At 34.4% G+C, this 23131-nt stretch overlaps 1 protein-coding gene across 1 annotated transcript in view; it reads left to right on the top strand.

Annotated features, from left to right (window-relative positions):
• The window catches only part of LOC122400453 (nuclear receptor coactivator 2-like), a 286464-nt gene extending 266092 nt beyond the window's left edge, over positions 1 to 20372 (top strand). The window contains exons 20-23 of the mRNA XM_043401934.1: positions 1844 to 2164; positions 8421 to 8597; positions 11536 to 11612; positions 19169 to 20372. Of these exons, the coding sequence (XP_043257869.1) occupies positions 1844 to 2164; positions 8421 to 8597; positions 11536 to 11612; positions 19169 to 19246 (653 nt within the window). The 3' untranslated portion in view covers positions 19247 to 20372. The remainder of the gene's footprint in view (positions 1 to 1843; positions 2165 to 8420; positions 8598 to 11535; positions 11613 to 19168) is intronic.
• The last annotated feature ends 2759 nt before the right edge of the window (positions 20373 to 23131 follow it).

Raw genomic sequence — 23131 nt, forward strand, 5'->3', positions numbered from 1 at the left:
TTCATCTCACAATATATTTACGGAACACTTGCACTCTTCTTTGGCTGTTTTCTTTTTAAAATAACATATCGTGAAGTCACAACAAACAATAATATTACAAATTATAATAGTACGAGAGTAGTGCGTGCTACAGATATGCTAAATTTATTTTACTTTTTCAATTATTCATTACAATTTTTCACGGAACGAAGTTAGGAAACGCTGCTCTATACTCGCCATACAGATGTGTATTATGAATTACTTTTATAAAAAGTTACGTGACTGTTCATCTTCGATTACGGACGATGTGATATTTTTTAATTTTTTGTATGTGACCGTAATGTGTACAAACTGCGTAGTACGTGTTAGTCGTGGGTTAATGCAAATGAAACGTTCAGGTCGTTTTTAAGGACACTTGCATTATTACATATTGGTGCGGTTAAATTTAAGCATTGATACGAATGAAAATATACAATACGAAGCGGAAAATATGTGATTTAAAAAATAAAATTTGTTTGCAATAGGTAAGTACACAACCGATTAAAATATTTATTTCTATTCTATTTGATGTTCGAGAACACTAAAAATACGTTTAGACTAGACGAAATTGCATATCATTAGTCGTTTTTTTTATCTGTAATTTTTCTTTGTCGTGATTGTGAGAATAAAATAATTTGTGTGGAATTTCATACTACAGGCTTCTTAAGAGCAGGAAAGAAATACGTACGTCATTGTACGTCGCAAATGATCCAGCTTTAGTCTTATGTGATCGCCGTTCAATAGTTAAATAGAATTAACGAAAGTTTTTCCTATTATTTTTAAATAAAAAATTAATCATTATTTACTTTTATAAATAACTTTAACTTGAGTAAAGTGTTCCTCAAAAAACAAACTATTAAATATGTGCACCTATTGTTGTTAATTGTTGCATTTTAATTACTGTGGACTAAAGACGATTAAAAACATTTATCTTGCTTAGAAAACAAAAGAATATTAAGGGTGTATTATAAAGGGTAGGCACATGTTTGCGTTTAACCCTAATCTTACCAGGTTGTGATTTTAGATCTGTAAGAAAATTTATTTATTAACGCTAGATTTATGGACTGCACATAATTTCATTGAAATCTTTTATGTTTATAGTTACATTAAAATGCGGTTGTTCTTTTAATTAGGACATATATTCATATCATTACGGCATAAATTGCTAACAAATAATATTTATGAGTTCTATAACCTTAACTATGAAATCCGAAATTGATGAGTTCTGTGAATCTAGCATTAACGACATTTTACGTATTTTATAACTTAATAATACATAAAATGCCATTTGTGTGTATTGTATAATTATAGCACCACCCTCATTTTCATTATTTCACATTTTTAAACGAGAATACTAAATGAATAATTGCATAGAACAATAGAGTATGAACAATGAGGTTGAGAAAAATACGCATTGAAGTTGCTGAAGCTTTTCAATTGTTGCATTATTATAGGATCAATGTCATCTGTTTGTATCTAGACAAGACACTTCTAGTATCTAGATCTAGATTAATTTTTTTAAATTTCTGTTTAAGTGTTAAGCAGGAAAAGATGAATGGTGTTATAATTATGTATAAATGAATTTGCATACCTTACAGATGTTGAAACTCTTATGCCGGTAGGATTAGAATTAACGCGAAATATCATAGAGAGGAAGGAGCAGCTAGCGTATCAGGAATTTTAATGATAAAAGCGTTATTAATTTCAATGCGACTGCACGGCTGTCGACTTCTCAACGGCTCGAAGCATGGAAGGAAGCCTCTAGGAGTGTTAAATGTATGTTATGAAGCGAGGAACAAGGAGATAGACACGCTTGATGTTGCAGGTGGGCTCGGTTCGCCCCGGCACTACGGCGGAGTGAGTAAGGAACAACCTCTTCTTTCACCTAGTCATCCACATTCGGGTTGCCCGGCAACACCGACTCACAATCAACACAACGTAACGAATACCCAACAACACTTCTCCAACCAACAACATTCTTCTATGATATACCACACGACCGCCAATACTATCAACACAGCTGACATGCAGAGCAATCAGTTCTGTTACGATCGGACGTCTGTTCCACTCTATTCGTCAGGGCCTGGGGACACGCAGGACGCCAGGCCTCTGCCTCCCGGTAATCCTGTCAATCACCAATTGGGTGGTAAGTCATGTGACCATTTAATGTCATGTGACCATCACTTCGTCATCATTACACCCCTCACCCCGTACCCTGTCCGAGCTCTGTCTTATCTAAATACCTCGTATCACCAAACGACGCAAAGGCATGAGACATTTTTTGGTACATGGAAGCACATCATTCTCTCACCAACACACCCCCATCGTTGTATAATTCGAGCAGTGTAAATATGATGATAGCCTTGAAAGCAGCGTTGTCATGCGTTCAGTATACCTACCCATCACGCCCTGCAAGTCTCCTTCGCATCTTATGCTATATTTGGGAAGTGGTGGTGCGTGTTTTGTTGCGTGACTAATCAGGTTCTGCTGGAGTATCTAGCGATCGTACCTTAGTTACTCGGACCACTTCCTTTCGATCTCGAATCTCCTCATCGTGTCATTTCATACGCATAGCTCTTTCACTTTTTTCTCTCTCCTTTCTCTTTCTCATCGATGGTGTGTTATCTTTTTTTTTTTTCTACTGGATACAAATTACAGTTTCTCTAACATTCGACGAAGCAAACAGCTTTCTTCGTTTTTATAAATAATACGTCTTTTAACTTCTTTACTTTTTGTTATTTTTTGGTAGCATCTGTTGGATATCCCCCATCAAATCTGAACCTTAGGTTTCGACAAGCAAGGTCAACCATCATCATAATTCGCTCTCACATCTATCTTCTCCGATCGTCATTTTCACACACCTGACGACGACGTCGACGCAGAGTAGCGTACCCTGTCGAAATAGTGCTAATTGTTGCATGATGCTTTTATTTATAGTTTCAAATCCGGCTAACGTCATAACTATACCCGTTGGAATGTACTCTTCGTTCATTTTGTAGTATGAAAATACGAATCAAGAAACACCATCCCACATTTTCTTTCCTTGCGATCTTGTTTAAAAGATACGAATCGGTTGCATAGAAACAAAATGGCTGCAGCGAATTTATTCTCTCTTGGTTGAAGATAGAGGAACATAACTCTGGAACAAATTGTTTTCGACTAGAGCAGTGTATCCTATAGTTGGTAACTTTGAATATTTTTATGACAATTAAAAAATTATGTTGCATTCGTCACCTTCGTCATTGGTATTAAAAAATCACCATTACTTTTACGCTAGCAGGCTTCATCTTTTTTCATATCATTAAAATATTTAAAATTTTGGTGTGGGGCATGATCCAGAAAAGGTTAGAAAACACTGGACTATCTACATTATACAATTTACATTCATATTAAACTGTAAGTCGTTCGATATTTATCTTCACTGTTATTTTCATAAGTAGCAAGTTTTTTAATACTTTGGAAATTTGGATAAGATTGACGAATTGTAGCAAAATTACAAAAATAAGTACCGAAACAAATTTTAGGTTATGTAATTTAGAATGCAGAATATTGTATGATTTTCATCCGGCAGTGAATGTGTTGAGTTCCATTTTCTTTCAAGTGTAATAAACATATTTGATTTCATCGGTGCCTTGAAATAGTTTAATAGTAGCAATCTTTTTTTTACAAATATCTCAGAAACCAAAGCCTAGTGGCAGTAATATCTATAGAAAAATCTATTTTAAAATATGTAGTAGTTGCATTATTTCTTTGAATAGGTTAGGATATCTGTTTAAGATAAAAAAACTTTCTATTTTCAACCAAGAGAAAAATATTGCCATCTGATTTCCCTATCAGAATTGTTTAAACAATGTTCGACGCTAGAAATATGAAATCATGTTCTACAACATCGTTGCAATTATTTGTTCACGCGAGACATTCAGATCTTTTAAACGCGATCGAGTGAAAGCAAAGAAACACTCATCATTGATTGTAAATTAACTCCAACAGTTCCATGGTCTATCACCAGATGTCCTTTCATTTTGTGAATAACAGTTTATACGTGTTCCTAACGAAGCAAAATGTCAGTCCTTTGTTAGACGAAAGAACGACAAAGGTTCGTCTCGTTGAATTATCGTTCGGTGAACGAAGAAGCGTCGAAGGTCGACATTTTGCAATCGCGTTAGAGAAAAATGGTTTCTCTGAGAAAAATCGATCGCCTGTGTTCCTACGGACTGTGATGTAACATAATACAACCTCATCGCCATCTACGATGTACACCTCTCTCACACTAATTCCAGCGATACAAACGTGATGTTCGATTGCACTCTACTTCTTTTTAGCGATATATAGAGACCACACTTTCCTATGGTGATTGTAGACACCGATGTACTTATGTAACAGCATAGTAGATAAGTCACGTAGGAAAGACTGTCCTTTGTACCATATCTTTTATTAGGTACCTTTCTTGTGATACGTATGCGTTAAGATCACCGTACTGTTTAAGGTGGACTGGAAACGGAAGCGGGCAAAATGTTCCCAAATCAAACGTAGCATATATTTTTACAAACTTTATTTATACTGCCCAATCGGAAAGATTATAATTTTGCGCCTGAAAGTAAATGGTAGAATATATTTGTTTTGTAAAAAGCTTCGTTTTTGTAGATAAATTTAGCGCGATAAAAAAAGTTGCGAAATTGCTTGAATATACAGTGTTGCTTCGCTAAGTGTCGCAGGTTAGAGTTCGAGTCGTGACAGTTAACGAGGGAGGAAAGTATTCCAGCTATTAAATACTGTTAACTCTCTCTGACTGGTTTACTTACGTTCAAGTATATCGAGACGAGAGTGGGGATAATTTCTCGACAAGTAGCGAGGCAGAAATAGCGGCAGTTAGTGAGGTAATACTGTTGTGTCCACATATTCTTGACTATTGAAATTCATACTCATAATAAAATATTGGAAAACAATGTTTTTAACGTCATTTCTGGCATCGTATTTCTTTACATTTACTAAAAATATTACCAATGAAAAAAGATTGTTAACATTCTGTTATAAGTTCGACTTGCTTTCAGGCGCAAAATAAACTTTTCCCACTGAATTATACAAGTTGCTCTGCTTATTACAATCACGTTTGAAAGTTATTTACTTTTCTTTTTTTTATATATTAATATTTTGAATTAAGTAATGGTTGTAAAGTAATAAAAAAATATAATTATTTTTTACATTCGCGAAAGAAAGCATGTAGAAAAATTTAAATAATGCTCGTTGCAGAAGAAAATGTAACTTTTAAGTATTGCACGTTTCGATGGTAATTTGCCCATTTCCGGTTCGGATCATGTACGCACTGTTTAGTGACTACCTCCGGCACACCCGGAACACGTAAATTAGCGTCACTGTCACTTGCACCACATGTGGTATCTGTGTTAAAAACTAATACGTATTGCTGCCTCGATATCGTAAGACTGAATTTCTTGTATCGATGTGACGATCGTGATTTAGCAATAACGATTCGGCGGTACGTTGTTTAACGTGCAGGACGAACTGTTCGCAACTACCGTTATCATTTAATCATTATGTCATTCGTAGAACCTAAATGTTGAACTGTGTTTTATTTTTTTAAATCCATTCACTCTCCAGAATTGTGCTTGTCGATCGGGTGTACGATATTTAGTCGAAAGTCGAGCGTTTTATTTTATTTCTCGTTTCGTTATGAAAATATTTTCCAAAGTAACTTTTGCAGTAGAATAACGATTTTTATTTATATCATGATTGATATCGTTTTTCTTTTTAATAAAAATTCAATTATATTTATTTTATATTACTAATTGTTTTTAAAAGTCTATAATATACGTCGGCATCGGGAATCCGGTGTAATCTCTTCATTTCTATCGCACTTTGGTTTTACGGGATTTATGTTTAATTTTTTTATGCTTGTTGTCTCACGCAATTCCGTTATGTTTTTTATGTTGTGTTCCCTTATTAATCTTCGGCCAACTCACAATCATTGTCTATCCGTACAGGTTATTTTTACGTTTGCGAATTGTCCACTTAGTGATATTTTATAATTGGAGCATGATCAATGCCGACAAAAATGTTTGTGTTTCTTTAATAAAATTAAATATTTCTCGTCTCTTATACTGGATCGATATAAAAAATGTTCATACAAGATTTCAACTTATGAACGTTGTTAAATTCTTTTATTAGTTTTCATCTTCCATAATATACAGGGTGTTCGGCCAACCCTGGGAAAAATTTTAATGGAAGATTCTAGAGGCCAAAATAAGACGAAAATCAAGAATATCAATTTCTTGACTGAGGCTTCGTTAAAAAGTTATTAAAAAATTAAATTAAAAAATTTCAAATCATTCCGAAAAAAATTATTTTTGATTGCCGGGGTCAATTACAATCATTTTTGGTAATCAGACATATCCTCGAATTTCTACCCACTTTCGAGAAAAAAATTCGAGAAGGCATGAAATTTTTCGACAAAATTAAAAATTTTCAAATCGTTCTGGAAAAATTATTTTCGGTTGCGAAGGTCAATTACAATCAGTTTTGATCATTAGACATATCCTCGAAATCCTACCCATTTTCGAGAAAAAAATTCGAGAAGGCATGAAATTTTTCGACAAAATTAAAAATTTTCAAATCGTTCTGGAAAAATTATTTTCGGTTGCGAGGGTCAATTACAATCAGTTTTGATCATTAGACATATCCTCGAAATCATACCCACTTTCGAGAAAAAAATTCGAGAAGGTATGAAATTTTACGGCAAAATTAAAAAATTTCAAATCGTTCCGAAAAAAATTTTTTTTGATTGCGGGGGTCAATTACAAGCATTTTTGGTAATCAGACATATCCTCGAATTTCTACTCACTTTCGAGAAAAAAATTCGAGAAGGTATGAAATTTTACGGCAAAATTAAAAAATTTCAAATCGTTCCGAAAAAAATTATTTTTGATTGCGGGGGTCAATTACAAGCATTTTTGGTAATCAGACATATCCTCGAATTTCTACCCACTTTCGAGAAAAAAATTCGAGAAGGTATGAAATTTTTCGGCAAAATTAAAAATTTTCAAATCGTTCTGGAAAAATTATTTTCGGTTGCGAGGGTCAATTACAATCAGTTTTGATCATTAAACATATCCTCGAAATCATACCCACTTTCGAGAAAAAAATTCGAGAAGGCATGAAATTTTTCGACAAAATTAAAAATTTTCAAATCGTTCCGAAAAAATTATTTTCGATTGCGAGGTCAATTACAATCAGTTTTGATCATTAGACATATCCTCGAAATCCTACCCATTTTCGAGAAAAAAATTCGAGAAGGTATGAAATTTTTCGGCAAAATTAAAAAATTTCAAATTTTTCTGGAAAACTTATTTTCGGTTGCGGGGGTCAATTACAATAATTTTTGGTGAATAGACCTACCCCCGAAATCCTACCCACTTTCTAGAAAGAAATTCATTAGGGGCGGAACTTTTTTAGACGTTGATAACTTTTTAACGAAGCCTCAACAAATTATATTTCTTGATTTTTGTCTTATTTTGGCCTCTAGAATCTCCCATTAAATTTTTCCCAGGTGTGGCCGAACACCCTGTATTTTTATCGAATGCAAGAGCAAAATGCTATTTATAAAAAAAAAAGAACGCTCGAGTAATTATAAAACTACTGCAACGTATCGTTGGTGGTCAGAATGATTCAAGAAAAAGAAAATTAAGTTTGAACGTAACGTGTGAAGTGGAACGTAACAAAGTAAAAATACCCAGTCACTTTAATCATTCTCCAATCTCCGTGTTAATGTACATCCGTACAGATTAAGTAGGTCTCCGTGTAAATCCATGATTTTCTGAACCGCCTCGTCCTTAAGTAACGAAAAAAAAAGAGGTCTACTAACAACGACGCATTTTCATGTACAGTGCATCGAGCTTTTTGTGGTTAATCATTGTCACTAAACGCAGTGTTATTAAACATTGTCGAACGCAGTCTACGTTAATGTCTATCGGATCTCTGTTTTTTATGTAATCTACGCTTAAAATGGTATTTCCAGTGAACGATCCGAAACTTCGTCTCACAGTAGCGATTTTATTTATATTTTTTTTCTTCCACCATCAAGAATACTCATCGTGCTTTAAAAGTCATAAATCCTCGCGAACCTCGGATGGTTCAGACATCAATACTGTTTGTTACAGGATAAGTTGTTACGAACTATGTTAATGCAATATTGTAAATACCGCATTTTGTAATAAAGCATTCATCCTGTACCTTTGACTAACTTTACGTTATGGCTTGCACATAAGACACAAATCTACGAGTAACTACGAGTAATCGTTGCTGTTGATTTATTACGGAATGAACGCAAAGATCGTGATCCCGTGATCGTTGGTATCAAACATTAACGGACGCTTCTCGTTTTGTCACAGGAAACGCTAGCAGCACATCGGAGTTCGTAAGGCAAGAATTGAGAGCGATCGTTGGCGCACGAACGCAACAACAGCAACAACAGAGGGTACCTAACAACATTCAGAACAACCTTTCTGGTCAAGTTTCTCAGGACGATCTTGATGCACTTGGACTGACGTTTGAAATGTCTTCTGCAGGTACGTCGGTCGAGAAAAGAGATTCGACTGCGGTTTCTCTTTTAAAAGTCGCGTATCAGTCTAGAGGGCAGGCAAAGTTGTTGAAAAAAAAGCGATAAAGAAATTGTTTCTCTACATATTGGGGTGGTAACCATGGTTAGAGATCATAGGAGTCGATTCCTTGTATAGAAATAAGTCGAAACGATAGTATAAATTTTACTCGTACGATGCTTGGTTTCTGAGAAAAACAATTTTGAAAATTCTTCGAGAACGCGTGCACTTGATTGTAGCTGAGGCAGGATTGTTTAGCCGGCCAAGGTCATTCCTCATCTCCCCCAAATGAGAAGCATGTCATGTCGAGCATGATATCTATCTTTAAACTAATACTGTATCATACTAATCAAAATTATAAAGTTTAAATGTACACAAAGAAAAATTGTATTAACGTGAAACATAATTCAATTGTAATTTTTATCTACATAAGAATTTTTCCTGACTTTGTATTACACACACGAATTCAAAGTACATCATCCATGAATTGTAGTGCTTTTTAAACTATGTGAATTTGCTTCCCTATTGAGAAATTGAAAATATGTGTCTGCAGGTTTGCAATTTTTATCTTCGAAATATTATGCCAAGATGAATAAGCAACAAGTAGTTATGAGAAGTTCATTCTATCTTAACTATACTTAAAGACGATTACTTTATTGTTAAAAATAATCTGTATATCTTTATGATATGGGAAATAGTTTTGGAAATAATAGTATTTTTAGTATAATCATTATCAAGTATTAATGTAACTTCAAAGTCGAATTATTTTATTTGAAATTAACTAAAATTACAATTGATATTGACTCATGACATTTATTAATCTTAATCCATCAAATACTAGTATTTAAAAACCAATCAGAAAAACATTTTTTCCTAATTATTATATCTAATAAAACATTGATACATATTGATGATACAATTGAATCAATCTCCAAAAATGCAAATAATTGGTATATGACTTTAGAGAAGATTATAGAATTAGTAGGTGGTCAAGTAGGAATCGTAAGTGCTGAACCGAATTTCATAACTAATCGAATCATATTCGATTGACCGCTCAAAGCCACTTCGTCAGGCGTGAATAATACCAGATACGACTTACTTTTACGCAAATGCTTCTCCATTTGGGAATTAGAGAACGTGTATTCGCAGGAGTGCGTTAAGAGGCGGGAGATGATACATGGTGGGGGCGGTCAAACGGTGCGGTGGGAGTCTCGCTTCAGTGACCTTGAGTGGCCAGTTGATTCCGTCTGAACTTGAGTGCACGCGTGCACGATAGAACTTCGAAATCCATTTGCTCGTAAACCAAAGCTGCTACGAACAAAATTCATCCTACAATCTCGACTTATTCTTGCATGAGGAATAACTTCATTCAATTATTTCATGGTTGCCGCACTGTACAAGACATTTGTCGTTAAGTGTTTAAAATGAAATGGCGTCGATTAATTGATCATAGTGTAGACAAAGTAGAGGGGATTGGAAAGATACGAAATATGAACAGAAATATTATGTATAATTATTTTAGTCGTTTTTCATTGATTCCTTGATACTAACAAGATTTCTTCATGTTCCTTTGCATAGCATTGTCGGATTTTTGTGTCAGCTCTTTCGCGAACCACAGTAATGTAATTTCTACGCATCGTAAACATCGCATGCGTCTAAAATGCTGGAAGCTGTGAAAAAGTATTATAGCAAATCTCCAAAAATTGTACAGAATTTGAATTTATTTTGATGTAAAAATTTTAACGTAACAAATTTCAAGAGACGTTTCTTCGATTTAATCGTAAAAGGATCATGTTTCGTTCGCCGAACAAAAACAATGTCAATTGTACTGTTTACCGTAGTAGAATGATATATGATGTATAATTATTTCATTGGTTTTTTTATAACATCAGCTATTTCTTGAAATTTGTCACTATGGACAATAATATTAAAAGAATGTGTAAAATCTTACTCGTCATCAGAGTAAATAAGTTATTCAGATCATGAGAATATAAGACGTATAGAATTTTCTAAATTTTGTATATCTAAAAAATACTCGAATGTTTTACAAAAGGAAGCAGTAAACAGTTCCGATAGAACTGTTTTTGCATCAGGAACTTTAACGTGTAATATAAAAGTTATGTTCACCAACCGATAGTTTGATTAATTTCACTATTTTTATAGTACGATACGATGTATAACAATTTTGCAAAAATTTTAATGCAAACTTACAAGACTTAATAACAAATACAGCCGACCCCGCGTTAATGTTTTTCCTCCAATATTTAATTGTGTTTTCGGTATAAAAATATGACAATTCGATACTACATTAATTTTCTCTAAATATACCAACCAACGTGCCTATAGACAACTTGGCTCTTTCGCTCGTGATTATTCGTTTCTTCAGATAAAAAATTGATTTTCAGTGCATAAGTACATTGAATTATTTCAAACTTTTTAACGTCGTTAAATTTACTACATCGTGATCGAGTGATTAATGATATTAACACTTCACCGACCGGTAGTCTATTAATCCTGACGTAATATATCGTGTACGAAATGCAGGTAAAACTGCTTTGCACTCAGTTTACAAAGAAATATAATAACTGTTCCAAATTCAACATGTCACGAGCGAAAGGGTTACCTCGCGTCTGTTACATCGACGATCAAGACGAACATTTCGGACGACGAGTTGACAGTACTTTTTCCGAATCGATAAAACAGTTTAGAGTTAGATTGTTTACGCGACAAAGAAATTAAAAAAACAAAAAAAATGGTCGTTAGTATTTCGTGCGAAACAGTATACCTCCGTGTCTGCCATGCGCAGGACAATGGCGCGCGACACGCATACCTGTGCTTCAATGTAATAAAAGGCATTATTTATAATAAAGACTGGTGGTAACGCCTACTGTTACAATGTCCTAACTAGGTGAGGCTGTGGTTAGCGATGGCCCTGCCAAGAGCTGGGCCATTGGGAGTGCCGGAAGTGCCCCCTCGTCCTCCAGGGTAAGACCCTTCCGACAATTACTTTTACGTGTGTGTATATATATATATATGTATACATATACGTAGATATATACACATATATATTTATACACATGCATATACATATATTTATATATTTATTTTATTTATCTATAATTTTTTTTTTTCTTTTTTATTTGATTTTGTATGCTATGTCTTCCCTTCTTCGCTTGGCTTCAGAACTTATTGTGCACGAAATGTTAATGATTTTTTTTTTCTCTCTGTACGCACTGAGCGTAAAACTTGTAGGGGGTATTTTAGCGCTCTCTTTGCATGCGTCACTTGGTCGTTATTACATTGTTTATTTATTCGTACGTACGATGCATATTTACATCTGGTAAAAACCTGCACCGGCGAGACAGTTTTTTTTTTCCAGTCAGATTTTTTTTTTCTCACTTTCTCTTTCTCTCTCGTTTATTCTGCTCCCGGATCTGTACAGAGCTCTCGATCAAACGATATTCTTTGGCCGTCGTTGGACTCTAGCTCCGTCCACCTTGTGCGATTCAGAACATGGGTGGACGTACGAAGGATACGCCAGTTTTTTTCGTTTGTCGCGATTTCTTAGATTATTCTTTCCCTTTCCGTCGTTCCTGCATTTTAGAAGCGTATGTAGTTCGAAGTATGGGTTACGGTGATGCAAAAATTTAGAAATAAATTTTTCTTTTATTATTAATCGATCGTCGCTATCTCTGATCGTAATTGCAATTATTAGGTCGATGAATGTGTAATATCTTTTTTTCAGCATGATAACGTAAGCTGAACGATTAAATGGAATTCATTTTCTGTACGTCATATTAGAATGGAAGTCAATAGGCCAATAGGTGATCTTTAACCTCTTAGGCACGATGGCGCCACTGTAATGGCTTTCGCGGGTGTCATCTTTTTGAAGGACGCGCCACTATAGTGGCTCACTCTAGTGGCTTACACGCTCACTGTTTGAATTAAGTGATCGTTTTCATATGTTTTGTTTCACATTATTTTTGCCTTCACAACATTTTATAACAGTGTCAACAATATACAGACAGAATATACTGTCTTTGCAGCCGTGCCTAAGAGGTTAAAGAAGAAGTTAATGCAGCAAATTTTTGATAATTTCGAGAAACACGGGACTGTTTACTTCTCAGTTCTCAGAAAGGCACAAGCCGAGCTACGGCGTTCGGCTTTGCATCATGCCGAACGTAGAAAAGGACAGTGAACGAACGATAAATAAAAATACAATGTGTAACTTATTTATTTTTTATTTTTTGTTAATGGAACCTTTACTAATATGTTTGTGAGGTTTTTCTGGTTCAAATAAAACCAAATACGATGTAACTTCCATCAGCATCATATTTGCATATTTAATGAGATTTTATACTCTATTAGAAGTAGGTTAAAAACAAATTATATTGTGTTTGGTCTTTTTTTAATCGGGAAACTCTCGCAAATACATTGGTAAAAGTTTCATTTAAAAAAAAACAAAAATAAAAAAGTTTCATCTTGCATTATGTATAATATTCGAGCCCAGATCAGGTTACATTACAGTAGTAGGGATGACTACCGTTCACTGAAAATGACTCATACTTTTCCAAGCATTCTTATGTCGTATTTTTAATCGTTTTTCTATCCAGCTTGTTCCGGTTCCGCAGAATTCCATTATTTGGACTAAATAAAAAGATCGTGAACTCGATACGCGTTTTTAATACCGATGTATGCCTTTCAGTCGAGTATTATGGTCGCGAAAGGGATAAGTTTTGAAGAAATTCGTAGGTTCTCCTCTTCCAAATTCTTCGTCGATCGCGCCGGGAATATTCGAAATTCTGTTTAGAGAATATTGAGAATATCGAAATTTTGTCCAAGTTTTACACTCAGTGACATTTCACGAGGCCAAATGCGTAGATATTATTATTATTTTAAACAACTCTGTCAGATCGACTAATATCACTGTCAACAGACGATAGAATTCGACTCGAATCGTTGAGAGCCGATCGTTTAGAAGATTGTAATAAAACGTGTTAACGTTTTGTTGCTCGTAATCGCGGTCACTATAGTGCCATCATCTTTACACGTAAAACTAATTTTTATTTTGATTAGATTGTATTAACTGCAAGTAACATCGCATTTCTTGTCGTTCGTGCACAGAACTAATGCCAAACAGGATCTCCTTTGTCTTGAAATAATTGAAACGTTCGATTCATGGATTTTGTTAAAGCAAGAATGTAATTCCGTTCGTTGGAAACTCGTTTAAGTATTTCTCAGTTTATCGATTCGCGGTGCATGAATTAATTAATAGGAAAAATAATGGCGAAAATAGTAATGAATGAAGAAGGTGGGAAAAATGAAATATTCAATGGTAGAAAATGTAGAGTCGGTTTAAAATAACAATTTTTTATTTTTGTTGAAATCCAGTAAAATAAGAAACCGGACATAAATACTGTTGAATTAACATTTGAAAATTGGGAATTTCAATTGAAATTATTTATTTTGCGAAGCTTTTAATAGAATTTTTCAAAAATTTGTATTGAAAAAGAGACCTCCCCTCCCAAAATTAAAACAATTGAAGGTCACACATTTTTTATAAATATTTTTTACCACGGTCACAGTATTATACTTTCGCATATTTTAAATAACAGAAATTGTCAGGTTAATTCGTAAATTCGTGCGCATTTCTCAAAATATTATATATGAAACAAAGAGAAAAACAACATTACTTACTGTAGTCATTAATATACCAGTATATTTAATTCTTGCTATTCTTTACCAGTATCAATAATGTTTTGTAGTCGTTAGAGTATTAAGACTGATACCTGTTTTGGAGTAAAATATTACCAAATTAATTATTATTACTTTGGAAATTTTTCTATGTTAAAAAATTCTGTATCATAAGACTGTGAGTATAGATTATCTGTCTGTTAAAAAATAACCAGCAGAGAATGCGATGCTTATACTGATTATTAATACCCGTTTCTGTAAATAATTTTTTATCAACATGTAATAACATTGGTAACACGGTAGTTATGCTAATTAAGCAGAGCAAACGGAAGAAATGACTCGTCAATTAAACAGTAACATTGATGCACACGAAATTACAAACTGACTTGATATTTTCATTTCTAAATAATAAATAAATGGCAAAATTCGTTATTGTTAAGTCTAAATCTACACTGCCGCTCGGGGTCTTAGGATAGTTTTATGAAAACCTGTCAAAGTAACCGAAGATTTAAAAGAATATTTATTTCCTGTTTTATGTAATAAAGAGAGTGCATGATAAAAGATTTTAATATCTGCGAAAGTTTACTAAAATAATACAGATATTAAAATCTCTTTCTCACCGGTACGTTTACTAAAATAATACAGATATTAAAATCTCTTTCTCACCGGTATGTTTACTGCATTACTTGATTACAGACTCCATGAGTTTTGCTACCGTTTTAATTAAATTTGTTATACCTTTTATTCTAATATATTTTATTTCATGTTGAAATACGATAAATGTGGTTTTCAGAAACTTAATAAATTGAAAGAATATGTTTATATCCATTATTTTCGATTATACTTTTAACTAATTAAAGTAATTAAATTATTGAACTACATATTCCCAAGCCGAATAATTAACACGAAACAACTGGTAATTGTGTTAGTAAGCAATTGAACATTTACGAGGCTTTAGAGTGGCAGTGCACATGTACAATAATTTTCAAATAATTTCCAAAATTATTAGAATTATTCAGTGTTAATAATAAACAAAATGATCGCATCGCGACGAAAAAAACAAATTATATTAGTATATTCCTGTAAGGACGTACTTTCGATCGAAAAAAACTAGAAAATAAATAATATTTATTTCGTCAAAGCACGCTTGGCGTCATTTCCTTTCAACGACGTCGTGTTCTAACAAAATGGAGGACACGTCAGTTCTCTTCGTCGTTCGTGTTTCGAGCATAAATGTGGTCGGTGCCGGAGACACGTTCTTATCTGCAGGGTGATGGTGCCGTAAGCTTCAGCTCATTCGAAGTAATCACTATTAATCACACTGCCATCTTGTTGTATCGTGTAACGTTACATTTTAAGTATTGTAATGCTTTTTCACAGTGAGCCAAACAGACATCCAAGCGCGTCGCTCTTACGATTTTCTCTGGAAGCTGATCGTTCTCGTTGCACGAGACAAAACTCTCATAGTAGTTTGTCACCGACCAACCGGAAACAGAAACGGGCAGAATTTTATACTAATAACAAACAAAAACTATAGAAAGTGATTAATCAATAACAATTAAGATTGTAATTTTATTATCGATAAAATAACGCGTCAAAATTACGTTTGCCTCTCACTTTTTCTACATTTTCATCTGGATAAGAAGTTTGCCCGTTCCTGGACCGGAAGCCCGTCGAAGAAGACGCGGCGGCCTCTAAAAGCCCGAACTTCGAATAATTCCAAATAGTATATTCGCCGATTAGAACATTTGATCATTAATTAGTCGCAGTTAACACTTGGCTGAAGGACGTTGAGACGTTACTTCCGGTATGTGTTGGTTAAAAATGGCCGCCCATGCGAAGAACACTCTTAGTCAAACCGTAATAATTTTTACGTTGTTGAACATTTGTTTCTGAATTTTTTAAAATACATAAAGTAGATATAAAGTGCACCAAATTCAAATCCCCAATTCGTATTTTATGTATAATTTTCTTATTATTAAAGATAAAATTAATTGTTCAATATCAAATGATCCTTTACGTTATTTACCTGAAAGCTAACTTTGTCAGAATTCGTGTAAAAAATTACAGTGAAAGATATCTTCTACTTTAGTAAAGAATACCAAAAGTAAGAAAATGAAATTAAAACAGGTTAGATTACGCAAGTGCATGATTTACTTAAATCAAAGAAGATTCGCAAATTACAAAAGTAAATAAATTAGGGACTATTTTCATTTGATTCCCTTTCAGTTAAACTGTGCAATAAAGCGTTAATGCAATAAAATTACAAAAATTTGCGATCGTAAAGTAAACAGTAACTGAGAATTACTCGTAAACGTCATTGTTTATATGTTCCATTGGCTAAGTGTTAACAGAGCTTAAATTTTGCAATCCCTCGTTTATAAGTATTCGGTCCAACTACAATTAGAACAATTTTAATGTAAATTCTCGTGGAACGACAAGACGGTTAGCTGATATCCATTTTTGAAATTATTATCACTTTCGATGACAATTATTATTTGTACAACCTAACCGCCAGTTAGTGACCACTCACTAGCAATTTGGTCGAAAGACTGTGCCTGCCATAAGCCGTGGCACGAGCCTTTTGCAATCTCTCGACACCTTCACGATTCTGAACGTAGCTTAACGTTTTGCAAAGGTAACTGCTTTTATAGAAACAAACATTGATCGTCATTTTCTCTCTTTGTTCGTGTCCTGTCGGTAAAGGTCGTCGCCAATTCACGACTGCCAAATGAACTTCTCTTTCTCTTCTTTTTTTATTTATTTATTTAAACATTACTAGATTAGCGGCCTTTGGTGTGCATTGGAACATTGGATGTGTAGCGAATATGTGGCTTCAGTAAAATTTTCTTTTTGAGTTTTGATCATGCGTTTGCCTTCGCAGAAGCGTTTTCGTTGGAACGATGTCGATCGACTCGATCGAGGATTCGTCAAAATTCTTCTAATTTTTCTTTCTAATTTTTTAAATTTGATTACTTTTGCTTCTTGTATAAGCAGACTGGTGTGAGTATTCAAAATTCGACAAACGTCACTCGTTTTAGGATCTTCGGCTTATTTGTACAATTCAATGAAACTCTTATGCATTTATTTCAGTTTCTTTGGTTCCTAAATTTCCATTTTATATTATTTTATTTTCCAGAGCTTAACCCTCGAGTGTGATTTTTGACGTATACCTTTATCTGAAATTCTGGTTTCGGCGAATGTTTCGAATTCAATCTGCGAACGCGATTGAATTCGAAACATTATAATTTTCTAATTTGAAGAATAACGCAGTTCATTTTGTAGAATGTAATTATTACGATTTAATCGAAGCTAGTAGCGTGATATGTTTTAATATTGAAATTAACAAACTTCGTTACGATCAGTTTCGTTGATTGCTTTTGGCCTTGGTAAAGTTTGTATTAATCGAGTTGTGACTAATTTTGGATCAATAATTATGAAATATTTGAGTACTCACACGTGCCCAGCAGAAACGCATCGGTTCCGATACAAAATGCCCCAAAAATTTTGGGTCTTCAGAATGTAGATGGCTGTGGACAGATACTGCTGAAATAAGTGATAAAAGATTTTACAAAATACGGATCGTGACATTTTATTTTCCAACATTTGACGTACATTATTTTTCGATAAATTGGTGCGGTCGTATGGTAACTATAATTCAGTACAATTAAAAGCGAGAACCTATAGTTTTTAGTTTACAAATTGAATGTTTCTCATCCGATTTATAATTTATAAATTCATACTCTTTTACATATTTTACACGATTTTTGTTAAATTAATAAAGATGTACTTTTGTACACCTTGATTGCTATTACAGGGTGTACTGCCACCCCTGGGAAAAATTTTAACGAGGGATTCTAGAGACCAAAATAAGACGAAAATCAAGAATATTAATTTGTTGATGGAGTCTTCTGTGAAAAGTTATTAACAATTAAATTAAAAAATTTCAAATCGTTCTGGAAAAATTATTTTCGGTTGCGGGGGTCAATTGCAATCACTTTTGGTGAATAGATATACCTCCAAAATCCTGCGCATTTTCGAGAAAAAAAATTCATTACTGGCGGAATTTTAAACGTTAATAACTTTTTAACAAAGCCTCCATCAACAAATTGGTATTCTTGATTTTCGTCTTATTTTGGCCACTAGAATCCCTCATTAAAATTTTTCCCAGGGATGGCCGAACACCCTTACATGGAAAAATATAAGCAAATTATAATTTATTAAATTAAGGTTGCGTTAAATTAGAATAATATTTTTTGTTTTGTGTTATACATATATTTATATTTTTCATAAAAATTAAGTTGCTTATGTAGTATTAAAAAAAAACATTGGTTTTTAATAAATTTTCGAAACGTAACTCTCCTTTTTTTACTGGCTCTGGGTCTCATATAATACGGTTTCACACAACACGGCATTTTCTAGGAACCTATCTACCGTGTTATAGAAGGATTACCTGTATTTGTAAAATGTATGTGAGATTCGATATCGAAAATGGAAAATTAAAATTGTAGTAGTCGCTAATGACAATAATTAGAAAAAAATACTGTCGAACACACGACGTTTTCAAAATCTTGTCACTGTCAAAATTAAATTCGAACAATCAACGTGTACCAGTTTATTTGAACAGCGAAACATTTAATTCTATAATTAAAATTCTTATTCGACGAGTAACGAAATTTTTATTTATATAATAAAATGTAGTCCATCTCTGTCGTTCAGGATGTCTGTCCACCCCGTATCTACGCTCTGAATCGATCGAGCAACCCCCTTGAGAAAGGGATGTCTCTCGTCTTCGATCTATTTTTTCATCTCCGGTTTTTCGATAATCGAACGAAACTCGTTTCCAGACTTCTATGGAGGAAGTGGCTCGAGGTGATCCGAAGGTGAACCAGTCGTCGCTGTTACAGAAACTGTTGTCTGAGTGACTGCAGGCCAACGCCTTGCATGGTAAAGGAATCTATGTAATATACGTTTGAACATAAAAGAAGATGCCCTGGCGGCGGGGAGAGAAAAATCGGAATGGGGAGGGGGGGGGGAGGACGTCGAGGGGTTGAAGAGGAACGAGACGAATATCGATCACACACACACCGCATATTACAACTCTATACGTAATTGGATACTATTGTATTATATGTAATGCTACAACACACGAAGTCAGTATTCAGATACGTATCACCAAATACAATGCGATAAAAAAAAAAGCCGCGCAGGCCGCCGCGCCCCCGCACCACGGGGCCTTTTCGTGCTGAGAGAGACGCTACCGATCACCAACCACCGGACAAGACGGGAAGAACAAAAGAAACAAAAATAGAAAAAAAAGATACCACACACAGTCACACACAAACACACGCAGAGAAATGAAACTCTCGAAAGGACCAAAAGTTTCCGGCTTTCCCAATTTGCCTGTGTCGAGATTTTCAAAAGGGCGGATTCGAAGGCCTCCGTGGAATTATATCATGCGAATCGTCGGTGGATAATGGAATTTGGGGAGTCGATCGCGTGGGAACGACGAACCCGATTACAGAGGTCGTTTTAAGGACGAAAAGGACGGTTGCGCGGGGAGCACAGGTGGCCCGATAGCGCGCGGCGACGCTCTATCTTATTTTATATATATATGAATTGTAGATTATATATATAAAAGGAAGAGAGAAAGCCTTTATCGGGGCATCCCAGCTTCGGACGATATTCGAGTATAAATATATAAATATAAATATATAAATATATATATATATATATAAGTATAATACCGACACGATAGACTGACGGCCGCGGGAGTTTGGCCCCCCATCGTCGGGGATATCGTCACGTGATCCGTCAGTGTTGTATTTGGTATCACTGAAAGAAAGAAACTACGTAGGTACCTCAAAGGTATACTTTACTATACCACTGGCTGTTGAACATAGAACTATTTATAGGTTTAATTATTGTACACAGGATGAAGATGAAGGAAAGAAAAAAAAAACAAATAGAGCACTATCACGTATTCTCTTTAATTTAACATCCTTTTTGACTATTACATTTATGAATAATATATTTGTGATTGTAAGAATCTGCAACCAAAATGTGACAAAGAATACTTGTTGTTGTTAATATGATTATAACTATTATTATTATTATTATAATTATAATTATTTTATTTTATTATTATTATTATTATTATTGACATCATCATTATCACTATTACCAATATTCTTGTTGCAATTACTATATTATTATAATATTAAGGATTATTATTATTAATATTATTATTTTATTATTATTATAATAATTATTATTATATCGATATTGATATTATTGAACACTTGAAATATGCATATTTCTATTCAATAGTAAGAGTACCTTTATATACATATATATATATATTGTATAAATGTATATGTATATATATGTATAGGGATTTATATAGCGTGTTATATATAACTGATTCGCCCGGTTATTTATATATAATCGGTATATAAATTTACGTATATTTATATATGTATACGTGTGAGGAAAAAAAAATGGAGATCAATCTTCTATTTTGCATAGCTCGGTAATTCTCCTTTGGGTCTTAGAGATTGCACACTAAAAATTACTTCTAAATGACATTTGTTGTTACATTGATCGAATCGTGGACAAAAAAAAAAGAAAAAAAAACGAAGAGATAAAAGAAATAAGAAATAAAGTCTAATCACGTTTATATGTATATACACACGCCGCGCGATACAAAAGAATGGTGTGTATATATGTATATATAACATGCATATGAAAGAAATCTCACGCAAGTGTCTTATTTTTCCAGGATGTTTACCGATTATTAAATGAGAAAAAAAATAATAATAATAAAAGTAAAAAACGACGGAGGAAGGTTGGAAGAAATTGCAACGAGGTGAAAACGCGGAAATATGTTGCTCCGTCTCGACGAGTTCCGATCAGAAATCCACGCCGACGGAAGTCACGCGCCAGAACACGTTATAAGCATTTCCTTTTTTTTTTTCACGCGGACGGCGTCCCCTTCTTCGAACGACGCTTTATCCGATTTGCATATCGTCGATCACGATATTTTACCATTCTCCCGATTCCCGGTGTTCACTTTTTTGATTCCTCTTCCCTTTCTCCTTCTCCTTTCTCCCTTCCTCGATTTTTCAGTTTTCATTTTACGCGAACGCTTTAAAAAGCTCGTTGTCGACCGAGTCGAACGATCTTTTTTATTAGACGAGTGACCGAGAGGATAAATTTGTTTTTTTTTTTTTTAGTAACAATTTTACAAACTTCGTAGCGTTTAATTTTATTCGCAAGGGGACGTTAACGTTCTCGATGATACCAATTTAGATCCTAAGAATTGAGTCTTCGAATACGATTCAAGACGCACGAGAACGAAAATAGCGGAAACGAACGATGGTGGATGACAAAACAGTGTAAAAAAAGCATTAAAAAAAAAAAAAAGAAAAATCAGAAATGAATATATATATATATATAAATATATGTGTGTGTAGAAAATGAACGAAAACAAGGATGATATTTTCTCGCGAGAAACACGATGCGATTCTTATTACTCTGTGATGAACACTGGCCTGGTAAATCTCTGTCGCACTTTCTTCCAATTCGAGCAGTTACAAAGTTGCGTAAAAAGAACCTGTAAAACACATTCGTGAGGTACTCTGAATATGTACACGTGCATACATAGAGACACGTATACTCGTTTGTTGTCGCGCGTCGCCGTTCACACACGGATATACGTGTGCATGCACACGCGCGCGCGCGCGCGCTTCCCCCGTCTCTCTCTATTTGCACGCGTGCACGCGCGTACGTACATGTGTATGTATGCCCGCGCGTGTGTGTATGTGTGTGGCTTACGCCTGCGTGAGCGAGCGGACGGAAATTGTATGAATGGTTTCACGGTGTGTGCGTGCGGCTCCGCGTGTTTTTCTCTTTGTGCGTGCGTGCGCTCGTAGGCACGCTTGTACGCGTGTGTGCGTAGTGAATTACGTCATATAGATAGATCATATGTGCTTTCTAATGATGAATAATTTTATAAATATAAATATAATATCGATCTCACGTGTACGTTTATTTCGTCGCTCTCTTCCGTTAATCACACACCGCTTTCACTAGAGATCCCTAATTTCACTTGCACGCGTATAATTTGTTTAGCTTGTTTAGAATATCTTACTAATTAACTTCACGACTTTTCAAGTACAATTTTCGACATCCGCTCAGAGATGTTGGATGGAGCCCCGGGTGCACCGGGGACACCTTATTCCATTTTCTCACACTATGCTAGATCACGTGTACGTGAACTCGTAGAGTCGACAAAGCAAACTGACATAGGCCCTCTTTCTCGATTCTCCGAAGCTGCCCGAAGTAATTTCGGACCGTCTCGTGGAACTCGAGAGAGAAAGGCGCACGTTTGCCTTCTCGCTCTTGAACAACTGAAATCGGACCTCGCGTCAACGGCATACGATTTGGAATCTCGACTGCCCAGACATTTTTATTTTACGATCTATGTAGGCTGATATAAGCAAAGTACCAAAATGAAAAAAAAATTTTGTGAAATTTTTTTTACGGAAATACTCGTTTTAAGACCCTCCGGTCACATTTTAATTGTTGAAACAAAGTATATTATTAATATGATTTTTCAAAATCAAAATACTTTACGATTGAAAATTAATAAATTAAAATGAGAGTCCACTCTTTGCCACTATCGTGCACGCTGTAACATTTTTCAATAAGAAGTATTCTTATTTTTATAATATGAACAAAACAGATGAATCAATTGTTGCAGAAATTAATTAATAATGATTTTCCTCGATATGTTTTGAAATAACTAA

This window comes from Colletes gigas, unplaced genomic scaffold, assembly GCF_013123115.1.
Source record: "Colletes gigas isolate AHSC1104 unplaced genomic scaffold, ASM1312311v1 Colletes_gigas_Sc00018, whole genome shotgun sequence".
Taxonomy (NCBI): Eukaryota; Metazoa; Arthropoda; class Insecta; order Hymenoptera; family Colletidae; genus Colletes; species Colletes gigas.